This window comes from Nymphaea colorata, chromosome 7 (assembly GCF_008831285.2).
Source record: "Nymphaea colorata isolate Beijing-Zhang1983 chromosome 7, ASM883128v2, whole genome shotgun sequence".
Lineage (NCBI taxonomy): Eukaryota > Viridiplantae > Streptophyta > Magnoliopsida > Nymphaeales > Nymphaeaceae > Nymphaea > Nymphaea colorata.
This window is the reverse complement of record NC_045144.1, coordinates 12302478-12323116: the sequence shown is the minus strand read 5'-3', so window position 1 is coordinate 12323116 and position 20639 is coordinate 12302478. Positions and strand designations below refer to the sequence as shown.

General features: G+C 40.7%; 1 protein-coding gene across 1 annotated transcript; it reads right to left on the bottom strand.

The window, feature by feature from the left end:
- Positions 1–2637: 2637 nt before the first annotated feature.
- On the bottom strand, positions 2638–10041 carry LOC116257763 (uncharacterized). Its single transcript, XM_031634739.2, has 6 exons — positions 8961–10041; positions 8561–8772; positions 7205–7499; positions 6726–6811; positions 5094–5185; positions 2638–3536 (listed from the first exon to the last, which is right to left on the bottom strand). The coding sequence occupies exons 1-6, from the start codon at positions 9270–9272 to the stop codon at positions 3289–3291; spliced, it is 1245 nt and encodes a 414-aa protein (XP_031490599.1). The 5' UTR covers positions 9273–10041; the 3' UTR covers positions 2638–3288.
- Between the last annotated feature and the right edge of the window lie 10598 nt (positions 10042–20639).

Below are 20639 nucleotides of genomic sequence, written 5' to 3'. Positions count from 1 at the left end.
TTTTCTTGGCAGGTCGGGTGGGAGCAGGTCCACACCCAGACCCGCAACTTACCCGCGTGAGAGCCCGACACGAGGGCTCTTCTCCCTCGTTTTTCTTAGCGACTCCCTCTCCTTCCTCTTCTTCCTCTCCGTCTCTTCCTTTCAACGAACACAACATAGATAAGAATGAGGTGGAAGAGATGGCAGCAACGGCGAAGGTGAAGGGCGACGGCAGTGGTGGTGCGTAGGTAAGCCACCGGTTCCCCTCTCTTCTTTTTCTCCTCCTCCCTCTCCCACTGTTTTTCCATCTCCCCTCTCTTCCACACGGCCTCCTCTGCGCAGCCTCTCCCCTTCCGTTTTTTTCTTTTGTTGTTTCTCTCCCTCTCCTCCTCTGCTTGAGCTCTCACTCCCACACTCTCTCATCCTCTCTGCTGCACACTCTCCCTTTTCCCCCCTTCCGTTTTTCTTGCTGCTTTTGACTGTTTTGGGGCTGTTGGTTTCGATTTCAGTTGGGAACACATCACTTTCCCCTCATACCAGTGAAGTGAAAGCATTGGTGGTGGAGGCAGTGATCAATCGTTGACGTTGGAGCTCAATCAAACTCTTGAAATGGCTGCTGGGAGTACTACGACAGTTTGAATTCTAAGATTGAGGTGAGAAAGGCCTAATCGAACTTAGATTGTTGTAAATTTTCTGTTGGAGTACGTATAATTATTGTTTAAGCATGCTAGAATTAAGAATTGATGATTTAGAAGGCATGCTAGAGATGTCACTATTTTGGAAAATGTCTAAGACTCATGTGGAGGGACGATGATTCATATCTACAATGATCTTTTAAGCATGGTGGGTTGATTTTCGAAGCAATTAGGAAGCATGGTAGAGATTGTATTGTTGTGGAGAACGTTAGAATCGTTTTGGTGAGCTTGGGAAAATATGATTCTATTGAGGTGCATATACGTTATATGTTGAGAATCTTATGGTGGGAAGACACCTCAACTAAAGAAAATAAGTGAGAATCGTACATGTGATAAGTCGAATACAAGTTTTGAGTTCTAATCATTGGCGACAACCTCGTGGGTTGGGTAGAGACCCTTTTATGAGGGTTTTGTGGGTCGACACCCATTTGAGGCGAAAACATGCCTCGATGACGGTATTTTCAGATTTGTATCGATTGTAAGCGAAACGAGTAGAGAACTTGCCATTTTGTTATGTTTGCAGGTACACCGGGCACGTCAAGTAGGCGTTGAGCAACGTGGGTCGTAGTTCGAGGTGTTTAGTGGACGCGCGACAGGTATGGCGGCATTCCAAGTAACTCCCTGCCTGGGCAATTGTGTGAATATGTGTTCCTAGAATCGTGGGATCCTAGGATCGTGATGTGATTGATGGATTGTTTTGTGAATGAATGTGTATATGCATGCAAATTGTTTGATATGCAAATTGTTTGATATATGATATGATTTGTTTTGAAAGGCTATGAAAAGCATGCTTTGAAAATGTTACGCATTTGCATGTGCATGCTAGAATTTATAACTGCTTAGGACAGATGAGGTGGGGTATCGAGTCGAGTATCTCCTCAACCCCAATTATGCATTAGAAAGCATCCTATAATGATAATTGTCTAGGACAGATACGAGCCAATCACGGATCGAGACTACTCTCAGTGGTTTGGCTAAGTTTTGAAAGGTGTGATTGATGTGTGTGATTGTGAATGATTTGTCATGTGACAAGTTCTGTTTTGGAAAGCTATTAGAAGCTTGTTTTGAAAACTGTTACGCATTTGCATATGCATGCTAGAATTGATAACTGCTTAGGACAGATGAGATGGGGTATCGAGTCGAGTGTCTCCTCTACCCTGATTGTGCATTAGAGGGCATCATAGAATGATAATTACATAGGACAGCTACAAACCATCACAGATCGAGACTACTCTCCAGGATTTGGCCAAGTTTTGAAAGATCTGATTGATGGGTTTGATAAGATGTGAATGTTGTGTTTTGTTGCATATGTATTGTCGTGGGCAATAATACAATTGATTGAAATTGAAGGGTAGTTGTACTCGTATTGTGTGACGACCAGCTATGACTGTTAATGTTATGTGTAGACATCATGTCGAGGCAATTGGAGGTGTGGTGGCACTCGTGAAGTGTACCAACCTCATGAGCTAGTTAGTCATTTTGTGAATGTGTTATTATAATGATAATAATGAAAGAATAAGAGATGAGAGGCCAATGGGATGTGGCTATGTGTTTGGGAGACGTCCCGCTTTCGCCACTGGTCTCGCCTGTTCAGAGCGCAGGCGGTGCAAGGCCCTAGGGTACTGTTGTGTGATGTGCTTGGAGCGTTGGGCTCCCGCCTTCCCAACCTGGGTGTCCTAGGGAAGGCTGAGTATCTCTCTTTGAAATTCACACATCCATGGATGAGTGCTCTACCGCTGCAGTGGATGAATGGAACCATACTGTTCTGGGCCACCACGAGGGTTGTCTCTCGGCTATGGGCCACCCGCGGTGTGCACGTGCCTGTATTTGCACCCACAGGAACTGTCAATTCGCTAAAGCTAATGAAAATGAATGTATGTGAATGAAATGTGTGTGAACGAATGTATGTGACTGATCGACATGTGAATGCTATGACTGAAATGAAATGTTTAAGCAAGGCATATGATTGAGATTGTATTTTTGTGGCCCTTGAGTGGTCTTTTCATATCGTGGTCTATGTTAGGAGTTTTCTTGACAAATGATGTGTCTATGCCCTGACACAACATTCTTCTACCCTTTCCCGTTCACAAATAAGCTTAATAGCCAATCCCAAAAAGATAAAAGACATTATCTAGATTTCCATGAAAACCGTGAAAATGCTTCTTCTCATTAGCCGACATTGCTCACAGCAGGACAGTGACTTGACAGAACAGCTTTCCTTTGGTCGATCATTCAGCACAGAAGCAAATAAGAAACTTGAACCAAGCATCAAAAGCCAAGTCGACACCCTCATAAACATGGTCTGATTTTCTGATTAACTGTTGACAGCAGCAGAAACCTTATTCGGGATGTTTTTAACTTCTGTTCTGGCTCCACTGTGATCGCCATTTTTCTGTCACCAGTTTTTCCTTTTCCTTGGTCATGTATTTAGCTTTTCTGGTCCTATTTTAGGGAACACAGGAAACACAAATCCACTAGGCAAACTGCATGATTTATCATAGCGTGCTTGATAATGAGCCTGGACGCCACCTGGATAACTTTATGCGGATTCTGCAAGCAGAGTTCTCTCACACTTGCAGAGTGAAAGGAACAGGAAAAGTTTTATGCTCAAGTTTCATCTCTGCAGCATGCCATGTGAAGCAAAAAATTGGAAATCGGGATGGACGACCTGAACCAGCCTCAACCAGTTGTCAGCAGCCTGTAGTAAGGAGTTTGCTAGATGGCGCTCGCTCCCTGCATTTGCCATCCATACTGAGCTCTTGAACTTGTACGCTGCCAAGCCAAAGATTTGCAATGAGATCATGGGAGATCCCTGGAACGTGTGCAAGGGATTCACAACTGGGGGCTGGTTTCTGGCTCTACCTGCATCCAGTAAAGCCCAATCGCAGATGAAATAACACTGCCTCCAGTATGAGGGAAAACAACGATACAGGATCCAAGAAAACAGGGAGACAGCAGGCCCAATTAATTACCAATAAAATGATCTGGTTCATGTTTCTAAATTTAAACTAGTAAATTAATAGGAGACTATAAGGGGCTGTTTTAATCTGGTAGGTCCAACATTCTTATCAGTTCATACTACTCCAGTACCGTTCATGTGGGATGAGTAATGACTGGGATGTTCATGTGGATGACAACGACTTTTCTCAACTTCCCTCCCAGTTCATGAGCTAAATTTGAGTGGCATGTTCATGTGGATGATATTGACATAGTTTGAGTTGAACAAAGTTATAATATGCGCTCCACTAAGTGGATAGAGAGCTGGCCAATAAGGTTTTACTTGGTAATATAATCATATTTTTAACATTGCATAGGGTGCCATGTGCATATGTGAACCTACAGCTAGACCTCTCCCTCAATGGACACAAGAGTATAGGTGCGGAGTAGAAATCAAATATGAGAAGTAGGGAAACCAGATTGGAGGTGAAACAGTTTTTTTGTGATCCAAGAGGCATGAGTGACAAAGAACTGTTTGGAAATCAATATGTGAAGATATGTAAAGAATAATAAATTTAACACAATTAATTAAATCTTGTCAGAAATGAGGCCTGCATGTAGAGTAAAATAGCACGCAGACTGTAAACTTCTCAATTCGAAATTGGTATTCTTGGTGAATCTTGTGTTCCACTTCCTGCAAAGGGTAACTCCTGCTTATTCTGCACGAGTTCTGTAAGGCTATAACTAGATAGGTTTTTGGACTGTACAATAGACATGAAAAAAGAGTGAACTTTCATTTAGCATAAATTCTTCTTTTCTATCTCTAACCTTAATTGGTTGCTTCAAGTTAAATATTAAGTTAAATCATATTCTAATTCTATTGCAGTTTGGATCATCCAAGTTTTAGGATGTAAATTAAGAGGCACTTTGACTTTGGAAGGAGAAAGCTCATCCTTCCAATTTTGATAATGAAATAGATTATAAAGTTGTTGGATCATCCACACGAACATTTTATGTAATAGGCTCAGAATTTTTGTTACTTTAGTTTGTTAATTAATTTTTTTATTACCTTTATGTTTCATAGTTTATCAATTATGTATCATGAATGCATTCTTTTGTTTAATTAAAAACTTAAATTTATATATATAAAATCATGTCTCTGTACCCAAGTTTTTTTAAATTGATCTACACCTGCACCTGTACCTGTATGAACCCACCTGCATGTGACATAGACTCATGCCCTTAATTGTGGCATGTTCCTTAATGTAACTAATAAATAATTATTCAAATGTTTTTCCAACACAAACAACCAAGTAGTTCATGAGAACAAAGAAGAGCAGACCTCTTTGAATCATAGAACATTGTGAGGTCCCACCATGATTTATGTCAATATGAACTTGTAGCGTGTTAGGCTGTCAGTCAAGCAATTTGAAAAGAAAAAAACATGGAAAGAATCACAAAATCAATGAGACATCATCTTACCAGTCATGGGTGTTGCAAGTGAATGATAAGTCAAGAAACAAGCATCTAAATCCCTTAGTGTTGGCCCTGTTGGTATTCTGTATATAGGATACCTACATGGCATCATAAAATCAGGCAACAATTAAAAATAGTAAAAGAAACAAAAAACAGCAAACAAGCTTAGCCAAGAAGGAATGCATAGATACATAAACACAAGTACTTGTACCATTACTTCTTTAATTTGTTTAACAAAATTATGTAAAACCACGCTAACCTTTTGGCATAACTCAAATTCGTCTAAGTACTGCCAATTTTCAAAGGGCACCAAAGTTTCATTTATCACAGAAAACCAGTTATTTTTACACATTAACAAGAAGACAACAATACCTTACCTTAGGATACTAAAATGAGATGATTAATTAACCCTATAAAAATTAGAAAAATCTCTGGGCCCAATATGCCAACCTCGTTCTGGCAAAGGCTCATTTAGGCCATTCTCATTTAATATATTCAGCTAATATTGTTTGACACCGTTTCTATTTGAGCTTTAAAAGGTATGTAACATCAATCGTCTCCATGCCAAAACAAGAAAAACTATAGGAGGACATTCAAGAAAATTAAAAAATAAAAAACAATTAAAATTCATTACAAATTTAAAATCATATCCTTCAACATCCTTTTATTAACTAAGACAAATATTCTTGCAGTTATAGCTGTATTCAGAAAAGGTAGATATGCAAGTGTCATTTTGCAGTTAACATGCACCACGAACCACCTTTCAAGCACCTTTAGCATTGGTTATGCAAACAACAATGACCAAAAAAGAAAAGAAGTGGCAAATAAGGGCATGTATGCTTGCTAACTTCCAAGCTCTCACAGCTTCCTGTAATTCTTTATCACAGGCATAGAAGAAATTACATGCACAAGCATAAAAAAATTACATGCTATGTCACCAGAGTGCGGGGTGCAGGTGCCGGAGTGGCACATCCCAAAAAGTTTAGGTACAGCGGTGTGGCGAAGGTATTTTATTATTATTTTTTTTAATTTATTATATATATAACAGAATAAGTATATATATATTATTATTACAATTTAGTTATTAATGTATATAACATACTTGAATAATTGTATTGCATAGGAAAATATCATAACAACATATATTATATAAGTAATTTAGTAATATGACATTCTAACTGGGCTCGGGTGTGAGTCGGAGCCGCACCCATGTCCGGTACGCACCCGACTCGATACGACTCGGGTGCGGCAGTAAAATAGAAGAGTCCGGTGATTTAGATTACATGCTATAGGACCAAAACATGTGTTCATTATGATTAATATCCTTCATGCAAGTAAATATTTTAAGCTAAATGTGATTTCTTAGTCACAGTGTAGCACCCTGTGACCTGTATTCATAGCTTTGTTCTTAACCTCTCATTTCATAACTCACGACTAAGAAAAAATTGATACACAGTAGGAACATCAAAACCAGAATACATTTCAACAATTGAAAAGCTAGTCTCAACTGGTCAAACAGGAATTTCATCCTTTAATTTGTTCAACCTAAAATGGTTAAACCAAAATTAATAGTGTGGAAACAGGCTCAAGCCGCTCAACTGTTTCATATTAACAAAATTCGGAACAAATGAGACATACCATGCTACAGAAATCCAACTTGCTGCCAGCAAATCACAACTTTTAAGTGTCTTCAGCTCAGGAAATCTACGAGTCAGGTCTGCAATCTATGCCACCCATATATTAGGGGAAATAAGCAAATAACATATATATATATATAATAAATAAAGCCAAAAAGTGAAGAAGTTGGCTAAATGCATAGGCAGTCAAAACAATAAATAATAATATGAATTTTTTTCATTATAACAATAAAATTTAGATGTTTTTGTTTGTTTTATCTTCTAGTATATTGGTCTAGTGAAGGTTTTTCAAAACCTCACTTTGACTGTCTTCTGCATCTTTTCCCCCTTATTTTTTGTTGAATAGGACTGCCTAGGCGCCAATTAGGTGGCAGTGGCACCTAGTCCTTTCTGTGGGGCTTGCTGCCTAGGCTGGACTAGCAGCTCTAACTACAGAGGCCATTTGACTGCATCAAGAAAAGGAGAAGATATACTACTTACTTTGTCTGCCAATGGTTCACGACTATATGGTGGATCTTGTTCAAGAAACTCAAAAATGAGGCAAGGTGTTTGAGAGTTTCCACCATCACTGTCATCACTAGAAAGTTCTTCCTGAAACACCAAATTCTTTGGCCTTGCAGATAATCTCTCCATTCTAATAGTGGCCTCCATGACAGAATGGTGTTGATCCTGTTGCTCTTTGGAATGAGTAAAACCCCTCTCAAATTCATAATCGCTGCTTCCGTCACTACTAGAATCCCTATAACAGTCACCATCACTATCTTCACCCTGCCGCCTGTACCACCACAAGAATACGCCTCATAAAAAAACATAGATCCTCAAATGAGAACAAAGAAATCAGAAATGTCACATACAACTGGTCATACAATCGTAGTCTTTTTACTTTTTTTGATCGGCGAGTGCAGGCAAGAAAGAAAAATACAGACAGAAGCGTGAATTATTATGACAAGCCGATCCTGAAAGCAAGACCTCACCAACAAATGGACTCAATAGAAAACAAAAACTATCTGAAATGCCCCTTCAATGCAGAAAAAGAGAAACAAAGATAGTAAAGCATCTGTATAACCCTTTGAACAACTGCAATAACAAGATACAACAACAAAGGGCAGATTCAAACATAGAAAGTTCGTCAAATACCATATGGCCAAGACAAACATCAGTATTTAATACTACCTCCATCACATTTAATTGACACTCTACTAAGGTCATTAAGGAAATGAATGCATGCACCAGGCTGTCATCTATTAAACATTCCCAATTCAGAAAAGGCATCCATAAAGCAAGAAATGACTATAAAGTATAAAGCAATCCGCAAACAATATTCTTAACCAACAATTGCACATGTTGAACATAATATGTGGTGGCCCATAATTCTGCATAAAATTTAAGGCATGTGCATCATAACCACCGCACAATGAACAGATTATGAGAATGCTTGATCAAGGTACAGCAGGAGAACCAAAAGCTGCAGAACCTCGATATAAGTTTGACACACGGTATATCAGAGAAGAAGAGAAAAGGAAACATAACCCAAATCACGATGATGTCAAAAGATCAGTTGACCAACTGTACATAGCGCACAAATATGTGGTGGCCAGTAATTCTGAAAACAATTGAGGCACATGTATTATAAATACGGCCTACAGTGAAGAAATTACATGAATGCTCGATCAAGATACAGCAGAAGAACCAAAATCCGCAGAACCTCGATATCTCTTTAGCACAAAAAGTGTACGATAGAAGAAAAGGAAAAGAAATGTAACTCGAAATTGCAAATGACAGCACAAAAGATCAGTATATAGAACCTTCAAGCTTGTGCAAGGAAGTTTCACCTACCCCTGTCTCATTGTGGTCCTGGATGAATCAGCATAAATTTGGACCGCAGACAAGTATGGCACGTAATATTGAACTACAGATTCATTGCCATCTAAGACCAGTGGCACTCCTGCACCGTAAGCGCTCCACTCTTTGAAAGATTCCCACAAATCGCCAAGTGTGAAAAAAGGCTGAAAATCCATACTACACGTCCTCCACCCCCTCATCCTCGTCTGCGAACCCATAGAAGACAATTAAAACAAAAGGTCCTCCAGTTAGCCGACTTTAACTAAAGAAAAAAAAATCGAAATAAAATATAAACAAGGGAAAAGCTTCGCCAAGGAGGCAGAAAGGTTCAGAAGAATGTGCATGAACCAAAAGGCACAATGACGGATAGGGAAGATAATGGCGATATACAGACCTTCGACAAATATTGAGCAGGCACGCGGGGCGTTGTCGACTCGAGAAACCGCTCAAAGTTTCCGTAGGGGGGTCTTAGCTGCGAGCTTGGGGAGGGCACGGATGCAGGAACCGTCTTCGAGGATTCCTCCTGTGTAGCCCGGTTCTCTGTTTCCCGGCTCTGACGCGGCGTGGCAGCCTGCTTTGGATCTGCAATCGTGATCCCGGCACTCCTCAGTGCCCTCTGGAGATGCTGATTCCGGCGAAACCTTAACGGATTGCATAATTTGTCCTCTCCCTGACCCCGCCCGAATTGTAATCCCGCTCCCGACATTCCCGGGGAGCAAAAACAATTTAAAGAAAACAAGAAACGAGAAAAGGAAATACAGAAGAGATAAGGAAACCCTTTTCAAAACTCAAATCTCTCACCACGTCCACAAGATCAGAAACTTCAACCACTGATCGATTACAAGACAAAGAACTAGCTAGAGAGAGAGAGAGAGAAAAGGAGATCACGATCTGCACGGTCGAACTCCGAAATTTGAAGAGGCCCAAATATGGGGAAAAGACGAAGAAAAAATCCCAAACTTTCAATCTCTAAGCCAAATGGCAATGAATTGCAGAGAGATATCCTTACCCGTTCACAATCTTAACTAAGAGAATATCTCAGTGAGCCAATTACCAATTCCAAACTCGCACCATAAACCGAGGAGACCCCTACTCAGAAGGAATAGAGGAGAGAGAAAGAAAGCGCAACGAAACGAAACCCTTAGAGGGAGGAGAAGTAAAAAGATGGAACACGCTATCCCCCGCGAACTCGCCTTCTCATCCCCGACAGATCGAGTGTCCAAGACTTCACAGACATCCTCACACACAACCACAGAGGGAAGAGAGAGAGGGAGAGTGCGTGTGTGTGTGATCTTGGCTCAAAAAAAAAGGCGAAAGAAGGTGCGACCGGCTAGCTATTCGTTTAATAGGTGATGCCAGTCTCCTCTAAGATACGTGAAGCACCCGCCGGGTGATACGAATTGCTCACTGTTCATCTCCATAGATGGAGGGGTGGCTGTCAACTAAGTTGCCGGTCGTGGTCGCTCGCATCACCTCATCCCAAGGTGGGCATCACCGCCCGCAGCAATAACCAGTGATAAAATATTAGGTACACCGCCTTCCCGTCTATGATCCACGCCACGCGCCAAGAAAAACGTGGCGGGAGGTTTGATCACTTTGCTTTGGCCAACTGGGCACTGCCGGGTTTAAGTCTGTCCACCATAAGGCTCCCGTTTTTCATATATAAGATATATCACCCGCCTTCATAAAGTTTTCAAACCTTTAGCTGATCCAATTGCTTACTAATTAGTATTTTTAGTCGCAGCAAAGCCAAAAAATTTTGTTAATTGGTTTTGAAGTAGTGACATCCTGTCTCGTGAAGTAATTGGACTCAAATCTATCCAGATCTAATCATCAAAAACAATATTTTAGAGTGCGCTCCGTGGGGGCATTTGCCCCATACAGCCCACACCTACCTCTGCCACAAAGTGTTCATGTTCATAAATTGTATTCTTGTGTCCAATGTTTGATTGCAAAACTAGAGCGGCGTTCTAATCAATACCCCATTTTATGGCTAAGGCCAGCACCGACCACAACGTATTACTTGGGCAAACCATGAACAACAAATCGGTAGGGTTGGAACACTGAGATGATGTTCTTTTGAGCTTCATGAATCCTTAAAAGCATTGAGTTCATGTATTTGTGTACACACGTCTCAAAGATGTGGGCACCATCGTTGGTAGGGACAACAATGTTCTCGAAATGCTATTGTTCTTGCTACCAAGGTACATCTAAGGATGTTTGACAGTACCTGGGACAGCACACCCAACACAAGAAAAGGTGTTTTGTTATTTCTGTTCTACCAAATTGGTGAAATGAGTAGAATGTGTCTAGCAAATTTAACAATATTATTTCTGTTATGCTAAATTAGTGAAATGGGTATAATGTTTCTAACAAATTTATCAGGTTCAAAAGATGCATGCGCTTTATATCTTCTTATTTGTGTTAACAGGACCAAATAGATTTGCTTAGATAACTATGTTTCTAGAGAACAATGTAACCAAAGGGGGTTATATGCACCGCACTATGCATGAAATTTTCATGTGCCAAACGAAAAATGCCCTTAGTTAATAGAAAAAGAGAATTTTTAATAAAGACAAAAAAGCAAACTGAAAAATATAAGGTTTTAGGATTCAATAAAATATAGACCGAATGATTGTATTATGATCAATATGAGCAGCAGCAAAGAAATGTCTTTGTTGTTTTTGTCTCGTTCATGTCATTATCTCAAACTCCTACCTTTATCTCATATCCCTGTCAATATCTCAAATATTTACCATTATCTCATGCCCATTATCTTATGCCCTATCATTATCTCATATCTTTACTGTTATCTCATGCCCATTATCCTATACCCCTATCGTTATCCTATACCCATTATCTCATATCTATTATTTCACATCTTCGGTGTTATTTCATAACATGATCTCATGTCCGGTGATTTAAGCGTAAGCTTCGTCAAATTTGTTAATTATATAATATTTATTAAGATAACATGAAAATTGAAAAAACAAGTAAAATAACAAGAATATGAAAGTAGAACAATTTAGTACATTTTTTTTGCTTTGTGAACCACGTTGAAATTTTTTTTGTTTATTCAAAGTTCATTAATAAATAGTAAAAAATATTAAAAAAAAGACAGACTTTAAGCAACATCATATCATATGCGAGTGGATGACATGCTAAGAGGAGGTGCACATATGCAAAAATCTAATGACCGGCCCGCAGTGTCACCAGAGAGGTTTTAAGTTTAACTTTTCATTCATTTGGGCATGTATTTATGCAAGCACCCAAAATATCTTTAGACAATCTTGATGAAAGCAATAATGACAATTAAAATGTGATAATAATAATTACTTGTTAATTCTATATGCATTATATGCTAGTAATGTTCATGACATTAAAAATAAACCAACTTGAGCATATATACCCTTTTCATTAAAATTGATAAAATCAATTCTTTGCATAGTATAAATTTCAAACGTTGGCAAATTGTTAATGCACAGAGGTCACAATGTTGATAATTGAAACAAAATGATGCAAGGAATGGAACAAGTGGAAAAAAACTACGAGGCTGGATTTTTCGCATATGCGAAACTTTTATAAAAATGTAATCAATTTCCAATTAATTTCCTAACCTTCACAGTTCCTATCAACACTCTATTAATTCACATTTTGATGGTCGGGCAGCCGCTTTCTATCCATTTTCCTCCACGGCCGACCGTTGCCCTCTCTCCCTCACTTTGTAGAGATTGAGCGAGAGGGAGAGGGCCAGCAGCACTCATGCACATAGAGTGAGAATGAGAGATTGAGTGGCAAGACCAATTGAGAAGATCAAAAAATGGTCCTTCCAGCAGCAGTGGCAGAGTTTATTTATGTGGTGGCTCCACTACTAGCAACAACAATTCTAAGCTCCGCAATGGATGAAAAAAGGGAAAATGATATAATACCAATTGGTTCACCGTAACAGTGCCAGTTTTTAGCTTTTTTTTTGTTAATTTTGGATTCTAAACAATAAAAAATGGCTTTGTCCTTGGAGCGTACGCCTAACATAAGAGTGTACCTTGGGTTGAAGCGTACGCTTAGTGAGGTGTACCCTTTATGGACACTTGTGCTTCACCCTTGTGCTTCGAAGCGTCTTTTAGAAAAAATGTCTGGAAGTGGATTCTTTTGGCATGAGGCATACGCCTCTTACAACTATGCTCATGTCCTTGTCATTATCTCAAACTACCCCTGTCATTATCGCACGTATAAAGGACACGATTAAATAGTGCTAAGCTCATGGATAGTGTGTTGCTGAAATTGGATTACAAATCCATAAAATCAAATTGAAGAAAATAGGTGATGAGTTATGTGGAAGGCTGGTTTTTATTGAGTCTCACATCCAAATATGTAGGGACGTGAGTGGCATTGGAAGGTAAAAGCAAAATGTTTTCATGGCGAACAAAGTCTGAAATCCATCTTATGGCCCATTATACGGACAAGTAACTCCCAAAATACTTTTACGACAGACAATAAATTACCTTTATAACTTTAATAAGAAAAACTACTTGTGTGAAACGTGTCTCAATGTAGCCAACTACTCTTTAATTTCTATCATATATTTGTCATATTTTAATAAGGCAAAGTTAGTATTCGAAAGATACACATCTGAAAGCCAATGATCTTAAAAATCACAGATCTGAATACTATATGATCTATAGAACAAAGGATCTTGCATTAGAGGAAAGATACACAATTTGATACTTTATATTGTCAAATGTTTGGTTCATGATTGTCATATTTTAATTATATAGATCTCAACATTTAAAATCAGATAAAATACTCAAAGGGCTCAATTGTTTCTCAAATGCAATTATACGGTTAATAACAAGGTTTATTTCTTGATTGTCATATTTTGATTATATAGATCTCAAGATTTAAAATCAGATAAAATCCTCAACGGGCTCAATTGTTTCTCAAATGCAATTATACGGTTAAAAAAAAGGTTTATCTCATATTCTAAGGGTCTTTGCCAAATTCCTTGGGTATGAAATTGGGCCATTTCGTTTGAAATGTCTCACATGGTAAGATCAACTGCTTATACCTTGTCTGGATGACATTTCAGTTGGGACAGTAACGGAGCTTGATACTAAAAAAACCAACTTGGGTTACAACTTGTTTTGGATGATGCTTCAAAGTAGGTTAAGTAAGACCTCGTTTTGCCTATTAACTCAGTTGTAATTGGATTACCGAAAAACTGGGACCTGACCTTAGCTTTTTCATAAAACTAACCAAGATTTTGAAGAGTAGCTTGAAATATTTGCCTCTCCAATGAAGCATCAAACCCTACCATGGCCGTCTCATGAATTAGCCTTTGCAATGGTGAAGGTGGCAGCATCTCATGAAGAATATGGAGCTTGAAAAGAGCTTGCACAAGCATCTTATGAAAACTTAGGATGTCTTGTAGAAGAACCAAGGCATCTCATAAAGTTGTTGAAGAATGGCAACGCGAATCTGCCCAAGCCTACCACTATGAAGGTTGTAATGCAAACGAGTAGACACTTGTTATCACCCCAAATTTTTTCAAAAAAACTGTGTTTTATTTTCACCCAAATGAAATTCTCAGTTATTTGGTTTAAATTTCAGACCCTAATTATTTCGTTTTAATTTCAGCCCTAAGCCCAATCCTAGACTCTAAACAAATTTGCGCGATCCAAAATGAATCTCTAAACTAATGTCTAAACCCAAACACAAAATTCAAATTCATAACCCCACTTTAAACGTGAGATTCAAATCCAAAATCCATCTCTCATATCCAAATTAGATTCAAAATCCAAGTGTAGATCCAAATCAAGCATTTAAAACTTAAAATTCAAAACGACAAAATTTGATGCTATCGAGCGCCATGCGCATGTGCACAAACCTTCTTTTTGTTTTTTTTTATGTCTCGTCCTTACTCCAAAAATGTGTTTTTGAACTTAAACCACTCAGTAGAATGCGTCGGCAATCAATTGAACCCAATCTGGATCTAAAACGAGGTCGGAATCATTCAAAACAGAGTCTGCCCCAATTGGAACGAAAACCTTTTTGTTTTTTTTTTTATATTTTAAAGGGTGAGCGGTTCATTCCACAGCACCTAAGAGATGTCACTGCCCCCCTCTGCTCTCTCTTAGCCTCCTATCTAGATGCATGACTAGCCATGGAAGTCATGTTTAGATTCCTACAGAGTGCAAGAACTGCTAAGTAGTCAAAGCTTGATTGTCTCGGCAATGTTGTATGACATGTAAGGTATGTAGTTTGATCAGATTGTAGAAAACTACAATTTTTTTTTTGGGGTTCATGATCACAAAGATATTTGAAATTTTGATAATCCTAGTAAAGTTGATAATACGCAATCGGCGTTTCAAAAACTTTAGTCCTTTTCTTATCTTTCTCTTTTCCATTAAATATTTGTAGGTTAATTTTATTCATTAAATGGGTTGGAACAATAACAATGGTCTATATAGTTCACTTGTATATTTAAGTTGGTTCACTTAATTATTTGGGTATAATGTGGACATTCTAATCATGAGTTTTATTTTGATGTGGAGGTGAGAAGACATGAAAAAGGAAAATAGAGGGGCTGGAGCTGGGATAATTAGATGATAAGTTCATGAAATTTTTTGTATATATTTTTGACAAGTTGTATGTCCCAACTTTTGGGTGTATGAATTTGTGCTATATATATATGTGTGTGTGTGTGTGTGTGTTAGTGGAGCAAAAACATTGCGCTAGCTACTAAAGGTGGAAGAAAAACATTACTATGGGATGCATTGCTGGAAACTTTCAATGACGCAAAGGAAAACGTCGAGTGAAAGTGAACATATTCTTAAACATAGGCGTAGCACCACTGATGACACCTTCGTTCATGCCATATAGTGTGTGTGGTCGCACAATATATGTTTATTTTCACATTACTAACTTGAAATATTTGATTGTTTATATACATAAGTGCTCCAAATGGCATTTTGAATTACTGTCCCTCCAACCAAAATGTATGGCTCCGCTAATGAAATGTGTGAGTGTTGCGCTCAACTTTTATGGACGAAGCTTGCTTAATGTTTTCCCAGTTCATTTTTGATGCGATATTCGGGTTAGTGAATGTCCATCATCACCAACGCCTTCTTGCATTAGATTGGTAAGGCATCAGCGCACGTCCTTTGCTAACTTCTTGACCCATCGACCATGTTTTACTAGCGTTTGTCCCACACCATTAAAACCTCGCTTTTTGTAAGCCAACTGTCTATACTTCACCAAGTTTTAAGCTTTAGATCAGTCTACTTGCCTATGCACAACCCGACGTACAACGCCAACTACAACAAATAATCAGGGCAACCCAAGCGATGGAAAGGGGGTTTGGAGTTGGATAAGGTCATTCACCTCAAAAAAATCCCGAGGTACACTTCTTTTATCAACAAAGGAACCACATGCCTACCTTCCCCCATACCAACAGCCCAATATGTTAATTATGCAAAGTTACCCGAATTTGCTTAGAGCATGCCGTAACCACAAACAAGTTGTGTTCATTTGTTGAATTAGCGCACTTCAGCCCATCATCGAGAAAAGGGATTAATTCATACGCTTGTGATCAGCTCTATCATTAAAACACGAAAGATATTGTCCAAGATATTCTATCTATGCTACTCAAATACAAATACTTTCATCGACATAGTGACACCCCTACCTTACCCACCGTCAGTAAACGGGTGTGGACAGTTGCCCAAACCAACCCTACAAAATCTGTTTATTCCTATTGTTCCCTTGTGTCTGGGAGTCTGTACAGTCCTTTGCTTTGTTTTGCATTGTGCTGCCTTTGCTTATGTTGATTCATTTGCTTATGCATGTTTACTTGTAACGGAGTACCCTCTCACCGGTCTAAGTGTCAAGTATTGGAATTTCTTGTTTTGGGTGGTCGACATGGGAATCCTGTAAGAGGCCTCGGCCATCCTATATAAGTAAAGTCGATATTATTCTCCTTGCTTATCTTTCTCGCGATGTACCTATTTTTCAAGCGAATACATTGTGAGATTTCTTTATTCACAAGCATTCTTTATACACTCGTTTTCTCAAACTACTTTTGTGCCCCGTTCAGCGGTTTGAAGGCTTGCCGTCATTAGGTTCTTGCCACGCCGCACGGACCGAAGTTGTCAGCCCGTGACAACTGGTATCAGAGCCAGGTTCGGCTCAATCTGGGAAGCGGTTGGATAGTCGGTGTAGAACTACATGCCGACGATCGTTGATCGAAAGAGACCTCCGACGATCGTTGATCGAAGAGGAAGAAGCCCTGGCGACTCAATACAATCTGCGAAGTGCCAAGGGCAAGGGGCTAGCCCATTCTGACGAGATGGGTACATCCCAGGGTCAGGAAGACATGACCAAGATGGTGAACAAGCTAGCTACTGACGTAACTACTCATGAAGAAGCATTGGGTAATGCAGCTAAGTCTTTTGGGGAAATGAAGGACGAGATGAAGGTACTGCGGGAACAAGTGGCCGACCTAGTGGCCATGAATCGGGCATTGACTGACACAGTGACCGCGTTACAGGCTAAAGTCAAGGAACTTCAGGTAAAGAACCGCACACTACAGCAACGGATCTCTGTAGGTGGAGGTGACGATCGGCCAGCAAGGGTCGACGTTCAGAGACCAGCTAAATACAACGGAACTCGGGATAGTCGAGTGATCGACAACTTTTTATTCTAAGTAGAGTATTACCTGGACTTGCAAGGCGTTATGGGGGACTACCTTCAAGTTAAGTCTGCGGCTATGTTGCTAGAGGGCGATGTTTTGGCATGGTGGAGAAGTAAAAGGCTCGACATTCAGAAGGGGATCTGCACAATAGACACTTTCGATGATTTTCAGCGAGAGTTAAGAACTTACTTCATGCCCCCGAATGCGACACGTCATGCCTATCGGATGGTTGGTGAACTGAAACATACCGGATCCTTGCGAGATTACGTGAGGGCCTATTAAAGGCTGATATTAGATGTGCCAGATATGCAAGAACAAGATAAATTGAACTGGTTTATTTTGGGACTTCAGTCGTGGGCACAATCCGAAGTGGAAAGGAGTAATCCAGAGACCTTGGAGGATGCTTATATGGTAGCAGAACGTTTAGCTGATACTCAGCGCAAGAGCTACACTAATGCCTTCAAGCCGTCGAAGAAGTCTGACCATGGAGGAAAGAAAGAAGATCGAAGGGAATGGAAGATGAACCATCAACTCAGTGCCAAGTCGAAAGAAGAACTTTCTTTCGCAGAAACGACAACTCTCAGAATAGAGTGTTGAAATGTTGGTTTTGCGATGGTAATCATTTAGGAAGGCAATGTCCAAAGCGTGTAAACAGGGACAATCAAGCAAGCTCTTCAAGGCAATCTGCTAATGCGACACAAGGTGGAGAAGAGGAAGGACCAAAGATGGGTGCACTTCAACTTCTGAACACCATAACAAGGGAAGAAAAAGTGAAGGTGACAGCGACACCTTCTAACGAGCTCATGTACTTGGAAATCCTGGTAAATGAAATGTCTACCCTGGCTATGGTAGACACGGGAGCCACACATAACTTTGTCTCAGTCGAGGAGGCGAGGAGACTAGGCATAACCCTTGAGAGGGGAGAGTTACGCATGAAGGCGGTGAACTCAGAGGCCAAACCCATCTACGGAGTGGCCCGTGATGCGGTTGTGAAGATTGAGAGTTGGTCAGGAAGGGCCAACTTCTCTGTAGTCCCGATGGATGATTTCCGGATGATCCTAGGCATGGAGCTCCTCAGTACAGCGAAAATGGTTTCAATGTCGCACCTACACAGTATCAGTATCATGGACGAGAAGTCCCCTTGTATGGTTCCAGTAACATCGATAAAGAGGAATAAGGGCAAGGCCGCAATGATATCTACCCTTCAGTTGAAGAAAGGCCTCAAGTACGACGAAGGTACGTACTTGGTGGCAATCAGGGAAGTGACTAATGACTCCCTGGTTTGGTCCCAGAGGCGCTTGCGCCTGTCTTAGCAGAATTCGTAGGATTAATGCCTGCGGAGCTCCCTAGATGGCTACCACCTCGATGTGAGGTGGACCATGCCATTGAAATCCTTCCTGGTGCCAAACCCCCGGCAATGGCACCATATCGAATGGCCCTTGTAGAATTAAGAGAACTTCGGCGACAGTTGGACGAGATGCTAGCTAGAGGTATAATCAGACCCTCCAAAGCTCCTTTTGGTGCACCAGTGTTATTCCAAGCGAAGCATGACGGCTCCAAAAGGCTATGTATGGATTATCGGGCGTTGAACAAGGTAACGGTGAAAAATAAATACCCCTTACCTTTGATTGCAGATCTGTTTGATCAACTGGGCGAAGCTCAAGTGTTTTCCAAGTTAGACCTCAGATCAGGGATATTGGCAAGTTCAGATTGTTGACGGCGATGAGCCAAAGACCACTTGCGTCACTCGCTACAGTGCCTTTGAATTCTTGCTAATGCCGTTCGGGTTGACGAATGCCCCAACCACTTTTTCGACTCTAATGAACAAGATATTCTATCCGTACTTAGATAAGTTCGTGGTAGCCTATCTTGATGACATTGTACTGTACAGCAGCTCCATGAGGGACCATGTGGAACACTTGCGGACAGTGTTCAAGGTATTGGAGGAAAATGAACTCTATGTGAAGCGCGAGAAGTGCCTATTCAGCCAACCGGAAATCAGTTTTCTCGGTCACATTGTGGGAAAAGGTTAGCTGCGAATGGACACAAAAAAAGGTGAGGGCAATTCAAGACTGGAAACCGCCAACCAATGTACCAGAACTACGTTCTTTTCTCGGTTTGGCAAATTACTATCGACGATTCATTGAGGGGTATTCTTTGATAATTGCGCCTCTCACTGATTTGCTAAAGAGAAACCGAACTTGGGCTTGGAAAGAGCTTGAAGAAGATGCCTTCGAGAAGTTGAAGAGGGCCTTGACGCAGGAGCCTGTGCTCAGGTTGCCCGACCACACAAGGAAATTTGAAGTCCACACGGATGCATTAGATTTTGCCATTGGCGGAGTTTTGTTGCAGGAAGGTCATCCAGTCACCTATGAGAGTCGAAAGCTGAAAGACGCGGAGCGACGGTACTCCGTGCACAAAAGGGAAATGACGGTCATTATTTATTGTCTTCGCACATGGAAGCATTACTTATTGGGGTCCCAGTTCGTGGTAAAGACTGATAATCTAGCCACAAGCTACTTCCAGACTCAAAAGAAGTTGAGTCCGAAGCAGGCGTGATGGTAGGAATTCCTTGCAGAATTCGATTTCACCTTGGAGTACAAGGCAGGGATGACAAACGTCGTAGCCGACGCATTGAGTCGGAAGGCGGAGTTGGTAGCTACCCGGACAGTATCATCCGAAGCGCCACTCGAGGGTGCTCTTCTCGGGCGGATTTGAGAAGGCATGAAGCAGGACCTAGTGGCCAAACACTTGGTCGAAACAACGGAGGCGGGAAAGACGCGACGATTCTGGCTACAAGATGAACTTTTGATGGCAAAAGGCGGACGAGTGTTCATGCCTAGATGGGACAATCTCCGACGAGACTTGCTGAAGGAGTGTCATGACTCGTTGTGGGCTGGCTATCATGGCCAGGCGCGGACATTGGCACTACTCGAACGTGGCTACTACTGGCCACAGATGCGCGATGACGTTGAAGCTTATGTGAAAACATGCTTGATTCGTCAACAGGACAAGGGAACAAACCAGAAGCCTGCTGGTCTCCTGGAGCCTCTTCCTATTCCAGAACGTCTATGGGAATGCCTCTCCATGGACTTCATCGTCAGCTTACCCAAAGTTGACGACTTCAGCTCCATCCTTGTGGTTGTGGATAGATTTTCAAAGTATGCCACCTTCATCCCAGCCTCTAAAGAATGTCCCGCGGAAAAGACGACAGAGTTGTTCGTGAAGCATATAGTCAAGCATTGGGGCGTGCCGAAAAGCATTGTCAGTGATCGGGACGCTCGCTTCACAAGGAAATTTTGGCGCGAAGTATTTCGTTTGTTGGGTTCAGATTTATTATTCTCAACAAGTTTCCACCCTCAAACGGACAACCAAACTGAACGA